At 46.1% G+C, this 7,595-nt stretch overlaps 1 protein-coding gene across 1 annotated transcript in view; it reads left to right on the top strand.

Moving 5' to 3' along the window:
- The first annotated feature begins 6 nt into the window (after window positions 1-6).
- GABRA4 (gamma-aminobutyric acid type A receptor alpha4 subunit) overlaps window positions 7-7,595 on the top strand; it is a 113,439-nt gene continuing 105,850 nt past the window's right edge. The window contains exons 1-2 of the mRNA XM_019526622.1: window positions 7-107; window positions 271-389. Of these exons, the coding sequence (XP_019382167.1) occupies window positions 25-107; window positions 271-389 (202 nt within the window). The 5' untranslated portion in view covers window positions 7-24. The remainder of the gene's footprint in view (window positions 108-270; window positions 390-7,595) is intronic.

Below are 7,595 nucleotides of genomic sequence, written 5' to 3'. Positions count from 1 at the left end.
AGGCATAAAGTATGGCATGCCAAGATGGTTTCTGCCAAGGAGCCAGCGATCGCGATGTCCTCGGGGCTCTGCATCACTTTCGTGCGCTTCCTGTGCCTGGCGGCGTGGTGAGTATCCGCGGAGCCCTGCCCGGCCCGGCCCTGCCCTGCCCTCGTGGGGGGAGCCCAGCTTGGCCGCAGTCCCTGGCTGCTGCAGCCCTTCCCTTCTCTTCCCTTACTCCCCCCCCCCATTGGCATCAATAACCCTCCTGCCTTGCCGCCCCTCCGGCAGCCTCAGCGACCCCCCGGGACAGACCAAAAAAGAGGAGAAATTGTGGCCGGAGAATTTTACCAGCATCCTGAACAGTCTCCTGGACGGTTATGACAACAGGCTGCGCCCTGGATTTGGGGGTATGGTTACTGTGCACGCTCCCTCCTGTCTGTCAGTCTGCCTGTGTGTCTGTCTGTGGGCATGACTAGGTACGGCTTCCTGTGCTTCCTTCTGTTTTTCGAGTCATGGTTGTGATTGTTTTGTGGGGAATTAGGATGTGGCGGCCCCCCTCCTCCTTCTGGCCCCTTTCCTCCCTCCCTGAAATATTGCCACTGACTCTGTGGGTGGGAGAACAGGGGGGTGAGGTACAAGCTGGCTCGGGCAGGTCCTGCCCTTTGTTGCAGCCCCCTACCGCCAAAACATGGGTGTAAATCTCCTGCTGCAGCAGGAATCGGGTGCACCCCGGTGGGATAGTGCCAGGTGCAGCAAGGACCCGGGTCCTGCCGGTGTTTGGACCGGCATCCCCAGACTGGGCTCAAACGCTGCTCCTCCAGCCATGGCGAACGCTCGTAGCAACTCCAAGCGTGCCAAAAAATATCTAGTGCCAGGTTAAGGGAAACTCAGGTCTTTAACCTGTTTCTGCTCCTTTTTTAGTCCCCTTTCCCAGAGCCACTGTTTAAATAGAGAGAAGGTTTAGCTGTTCTTGCTGCCCTATAAATATCTGGAGCCCAAAGCATGTCGGCAGAACTAGGCTGCAAGAGATCTCTAGTACCGGATTTCTCTTGCGTGTTGGCAGGTTTTGGTACGATGTAAATACAAACGAGTGTCGCTACTCCTACTTCACTGACAGATCTGGTCTCTGATGCCTCCTGTCCCAGTGGTACTGGCAAAATATAGCTCTAGTGCTTGGACCCTGTCATCCCAGTTCTTCACATTCTGCCTTGTTTTTATAATCAGGGCACTTGTGCTCTACTTAGGAATCAGCAGTTGAGGGCTTGGGGCAAAAATTCTGCTGGATCTGTGTATCAGAGCCAGGTTTTTGTTTAACTACTGTACGCAGCTACGTCAGGGTCTGGTTTTGATGTTCTGCAAGTGGGTAAACTTAATGTCCTCTCACTCTTGGTGGTGCAGTTTGTGGGTTGGGACCAAAAATCATCAGGATCTAGTTAAATCCAGCTTTCACTTGATTTCTGGAATTAAAGTGTTTACAGTGCAGGAGGCTGCAACCCCTCAAACTCACAGTTTTCTGGTGATGCACCAGGCAAATGAAGACATTCATGGGGCCAGTTGCCTGCAGGGTTGAATGAGGGCTTTCTGTAAGTTTTATTTTATGAAACAATTTGCTCTTAGTACCTTCTAAAATAATTTCTTCCTACATGTGATACATATACACTGACATATAGCCCAACACATTCTGCACACATGTCAGAAGCAGTGCTCACATGCATGCCCTTACCATAAATGGACAACCTCGTTAGTGCTATTCATCAGTTTCTGCTTATTTTAGATGTTCTTTCCTTTATAGGTTAGGCTTTCTATAAACTAGATGCAAGGACATTCAGTGGAAATGAAGCTAACCCTATTAAAGCACCTGTGAGAATAATTTACCCAGATGGTCTTTTGCAGTTTGACTCTCCTAAAGACAAATTACAGACTCTTCTGCATGTGTACAGATTTCTTTCTGAGGGATGTGCTATGTAGAGTCTGCATTATTTTGTTTGAATGCTTAGCTATTAAACACATAGAAAAAAATGCTCTGAATGCACTATCAGAATTTCTAAATGCCCAGAAAATGACAGATCTTCATACTGTTTGTGGAGATTCTGTATTTACCCAACAGCCATTTGCAGACTATTGTTTTTCAAAAAAAAAATTCATATTTACAGAGTTAAATTCCTGTTGAAAAAAAGTAGTATTGTAGCCTCTTGCATTCTACCAGCTATGATATTTAAATGAATAGTTTAGGAAGACAGAAAAATCAATGTTCTGGTGGATATTTTAATCATAAATACTAGAGTGGTTCTTTTTCTTTTTTATATCTAATTTTAAAACTCAAAGGTCAATGGTTTAAAATGTTATAAGTACTATATGAAAAACATGCTCTCTCAGTTTTCTTAAGAAGGTGTCTGGAATCTAAGCTCATTGTTGCAAAAGTTACCTTCACCTGAATTGGTAAAAGCAGATTTTAACAAAAAGCAATGCTCAGATTTGATTCCATGATAGAACGTAGACTAATGGCAGTTGATTAATCATTAAAAAGTTTGCTATTCAAAACACGTTTTTTTCATTGTGTTTGGATCACTTGCTGAAAATATATATGGTGAATGGGGCTCCACATATTTAAAAATGGGTCATTCACCAGTAAATGCGCAATAAATAGATGTCATACAGGAGAAGCAGTATTCACACTGAGGAGTACAGTATGTTTCAGCAGTGTTAAAGTCATGTTACATACTGATAGGGAGCAGAAGTCACTGCTGAAGCTAATTCACCATTCAGAACGCGTGAGACTCCAAACAAGGCACAGGGTCTTATTTTAAGAACAAAAGGCTCTGCACAGATCTCACTAGCACTGATTTTCAAACCCCAAATTTAATGAAAATATTTCTGATTCTCACTTGTGCAGGGAGCAAGCCAAGCTGATTTTTTTTTCTGGTATACATCAGCTTTTCTGCAAATAACACTTTGTAAAAAATTATGCTTGAAGAGCAAAAAGGAAAAAATACAGCTTTTTGATGATTTTCTGAAAATGTTCTAATTCCAGCTTTCAATAAACTGTATGGAAAAGTACCCATTGACTTCAGTAGGAATTGGATTAGGCCTGATATGGCTCCAAACTCCCCAAATTAGCATTAATTAGCACAGTTGTTGGTAGTTACAGAAGAGAAGCCAAGTACTGACTTGAGCATAGACACACTATTGCTCTCTCTCGCTTAGAAGTGGTCCTGAAGAGGCCTGAACATCATTTGCAGCTGGATGTGGGAAACTTCATTATTGTCTAGGCTGTTTCTTGAGAATAAGTGGGACTATCGCTTCTTTAATGCCGTCTGGCTGGCACTTTTCGTTAGTGACAAACTCACCTTACAAAACAAAACAAAAAATTAAACTGGATACCAAGCATTGTGCATTTGGCAGATTTCATAAAGAAAAATAGAAACATTATTGAAAAAAGCCACAACTTTTATTAAATATTTTATACACTTACAGAGCTATTTCCAGAACAGACATTAATTTATCTATTTAAAAAAATGATCCAGAAAAAATACCTAAGAAATCAAAACAGATTTGAAAGACAGCTTTAATTTGACTTCATAACTTTCTTCCACAAAACTGACCTTTCCAGTTTTTTTAAGTGCAGTCAGGATTATTTGAATTGTAGTGTGTTTAGGAAGATAATCAGGAGGCATTTCAGTGGTGGGAAATTACATTGCAGCAAATGAATAAAGTGAGATTTGCAAGCATGGTGAGGTAAGACGCAAGTCAATTACACTTCCTGCACTTCATATTCCATTATACCATTACACTGAACTTCAGTATTCTCATTACAGTTTATAGTACATGTTGATTTCCAAATCAAAATGATTCTACAGTACATTGGATCGTGTGACTATGGTGTTTATGGTAAATACCTGTAATATGGTTAAGAGAACAGAGGTATATAAAATACTTTTTTACTTTATCGGTTGTAAAATTGCAAAGTGTTTGTTGCTTATTCTGTCTCAACATTTCAGAAGAAAATGGTGTATTTAATTCTAGCTGCAATGTCAATTCAAATTTTTTCCCCTATTAATTGCCTTTATTTTATCATAGAAAAGATGGAGAGCAAGTTATAGCACCCATGTTTTCTCTGAAAAATGATCTTTTCCATATTTCATTTCTATATTGTGCTAACTTAAGGTGAAGCTAAGGATGGTTGTTAAAGGATAATATTTATTCGATATGGGGCCTGATTCTGATTTGGCATTGGTTTTACATTTATGTAGCTCCCTTGACTTTAATGGAGTTACTTCTTCTGATTAACAACAGTGCAAGTGAGATCAGTACTAGGTGTATATATTACCATACATAATATATATATGCTTTTGGATATGCTTATTTCTTTAATACTTGCATGGTACCATATTACTTCTTGCTTTGAGAGCTAAATACATTTAGCCTGCTTAAGTGAGAGGTATATGATTACTGAATTGAGTAGGAGCAGGGTCAGTTTGCTATGTGTTGTATGTATGCCTGCTAGTTTTGAAGTGTTGACCAAATAAACTCTAAGGCCGCGTCCATACAAGCAAGCACGTGTCAGTTGCTGTGTCTCAAAGCGGTTTGAGATGCCGCAGGAGGCACACCATGAGTGAAAAAATGTTCCCCATACTGCAAATATGCAGCCTGGACTAAGTTTGATACCAGGGAATACTGGTATCAGAAGAAAACATGCCAGAAAAAAGCGGTGCAGGGTATGCTTCTGGAGCATGCCCTGAAGCAACTGGAGACTGAGGCCTCCAAAGAGATGCTCTAGCACCTGGCCAGAGCATCTCTATGCCTCCTGCATGCCCCCGCTGCTCCAATATGCTACCTGTGTGGCAGGGGTGGATTCTCTGCCTGCTCCCCTCCCCCTGGTGCACAGTCCCTGCAGCAGCCAGGAGCAGGCCCTCGGGGTGCTCATGGCTTGCTGCAAGCAGAACCCTATGATGGTGCACAGTGCTGACCCAAGGGCTACATGTGGTGCACAGAGCTGGCCCAGTCTGCTGGCGTGCAACTTTAGATAGGACCAGGTTGATTCCTGCTGCCACTTGGGGCTCGCAGCACTGCAGGCAGAAACCGCATACTATTGGGCCAGGCTGGCTCCTGCCTCCATGTGGTCTGTGCACCATCAGGCCGGGCCAGCTCCTGCATTTACATGGCACATGGCTCCTGCCTGCAGTGCCAGGAGCCCCAGATGGTGGCAGGAGCTGATTTGATGTTGCCTGAAGGTGGACTGTGCCAGCTCTGCATGCCATGCATATCCCCCAGGTCTCAGGTGGCACTCTGTGCTGCCAGGGGGCTCTACCTGCAGTGGACCGTGAACACCCCAAGGGCCTGCTGCTGCCACCAGTGTTGGGGGCTGTGCTTTGTTGGGGGGCAGGTGGGCATGTGCTAGCCCCCCACAAAACCCACACCCACAACCCCTGCATGATTCTTCCCACATACCCACCCACAAACCCCATGCACACACCCATCCACAAACCCCAACTCCATATCCTATCCCCCCACAAGCCTCACACTCAGCCATGGGGGTGCAGGTCCAAGGGAGTACGCCTTCAGGCAACATCAAGGCCTGCAGCAGATGGCAGCAGGTCACAGCCAGGCGGAAGCCCCCATTGCCAGACTGCTGCGGTGGGTAGAGGGTTCAGGGGCCGCTCTAGGTTAGGGCTGCTTCAGCAGTCCAGCTGGCACAAGGGGCTAGTCTTCCGGCCAGTTGGTATCTGGGGGTTCAGAAGCTCCTCAGGACAAGGAGCCCTGAGCTGCCAGTACAAGTGCTATCTTCAGCCTCTAGCTCCCCCTGGCTGAAGATCTGGGAGGAGAAGGGCAGGGTCAGTTTGCCCTAAGTGGCACAATTTGCCCCACACCAAAGTGTATGTTCAGACACGTGTGCTGAAGCACAAATCTCTGGCACAAATTTGTGCTGCTGCTATTTTAGCTGCTGCAAATGCCTGTGCCTGCATGTGTGGATGTGCCCTAATGGCTCTTTCTGTAGTGTAAGGCACATGTACAACACTTGATGTTTATGCACTCATATTTAAGACAGAATAAGATATAGGCTGGTAAGGATTTGGTTTGCTGAGGTTGTGGCATGTCCTTCCAGTCCATGTGAGGCCAGATCCATATCTGCAGCCTCACATCCCCACCTGAACTGTGTACCCAAATAAAGACTGGGCATAACTAAGCTTTTATTTAGAGGCTTTGATGTAGGCCCACAAATAAATATGCCTAAATCATATGCAACTCCTGGTTTAGGCACCTACATTCAAGATTGCAATCCTGGAAACTCCCATTCAGCAGTTGTCTAATTCATAGAAACCTATGTTTTCAGCAGGGCTGTGCGAGGCTTTGGTGGCTGATTCGATTCAGCAGCGATTTGGCTTGATTCAGTGGCTGAATCTCGAAATCTGAATCGAATCAGGAGACCCTTTAGGAACCCTCCGAATCAGTTCAGAAAGATTCAACGATGCAGACATAGCCACAGCTTTAAATGTTTTTGCTACATACCTCAAGGTACCAGGTAGCTTGTGAATGCTGAGATGGTGAGGCAGATGGAGCGTCCCACAGGAGTGCAGGGGGGTCTGCGCTGTGCTCATCAGCGGACCCAGAAGTGGACCAGAAGTACTAGGCTGGCCAGAGGGTGCACAACACAGGTGTTCCCTGGGGACAACTAGTGCTAGTACAAGGTGTGCTGCTGCTACTTGTCCCTGGTGAATCAAACGTCTATTCTTGTGTGGATGCAGCCCTTGAGGCTATTCAAACCCACATCTGCTGCCAATATACATGCTGTGATTTGGGTGGAAGCACTATTAGCTTGGAAGTTAGAATACTCCCCTGGGAGTGGGGAGTCTCTGCTCTCTGGACTGTTTATTCATTTAATGTTAAGTAGTTATTGGATTGAAAAATATCTTGAAATGGGGACTTTTAACTGTGTGCCCTAACCACTAAGCAATAGAGTCACGCTGCTTTTTGCTTATTCTCTTTTCAGCCTTATGAATCTGCATTATTTGTGGGAGAGTAGTCAACCTTTATCAGAAGGGGTGGAAGCAGTTTCTGCCTACCCCTGCAGTGAGGATACACTCCCGTGGGGTGTGTTTGAAGGCCTATAACCCGATGTCCAACTCTGTAGGCAATGCTCTAGTCACTACGCTTTTGTATAAAGTGATACTCCTCCAGTTGCGTTTTAAAAATAGCGCACTGTATCAGGGGCTGGGATGCAGCCCCTCCTAGACCCCTGAAGGAGGGACCGTGCCAGGGGGAAACTCACCCAGCAGGGCCTGGGCAAGCTGTGCCTTCTTGGCACACCAGCAACAAGCACCAGGAAGAAACTTACCTGGCGCGGTCTGGGAAGCTGCGCTGCCCAGCATGCCAGAGAAGGACGCTGGGAAACGGGGAACTCACCTGGCAGATCCTGAGCGAGCCACACCACCCTGGTGCACCAGGGAAGCTCCAGCGGGGTAGAACTCACCCAGCAGGGGCTGGGTGGGCCACGCCACCTGGCATGGCAGGGAAGAATGCTGGGGGAGGGGAACCCACCCAGCAGGGTCCGGACAGGCTGTGCTTCCCTGGTGTGCCAAAATAAACTGGGGGGGGGGGGGGGGGGGGGGGGGGGG

This window comes from Gavialis gangeticus, unplaced genomic scaffold, assembly GCF_001723915.1.
Source record: "Gavialis gangeticus isolate Ggan-Ray unplaced genomic scaffold, GavGan_comp1, whole genome shotgun sequence".
In the NCBI taxonomy this organism is placed as follows: domain Eukaryota; kingdom Metazoa; phylum Chordata; order Crocodylia; family Gavialidae; genus Gavialis; species Gavialis gangeticus.
Note: the sequence above shows the minus strand (reverse complement) of the source record. Positions and strands in the feature narration are given on the sequence as shown.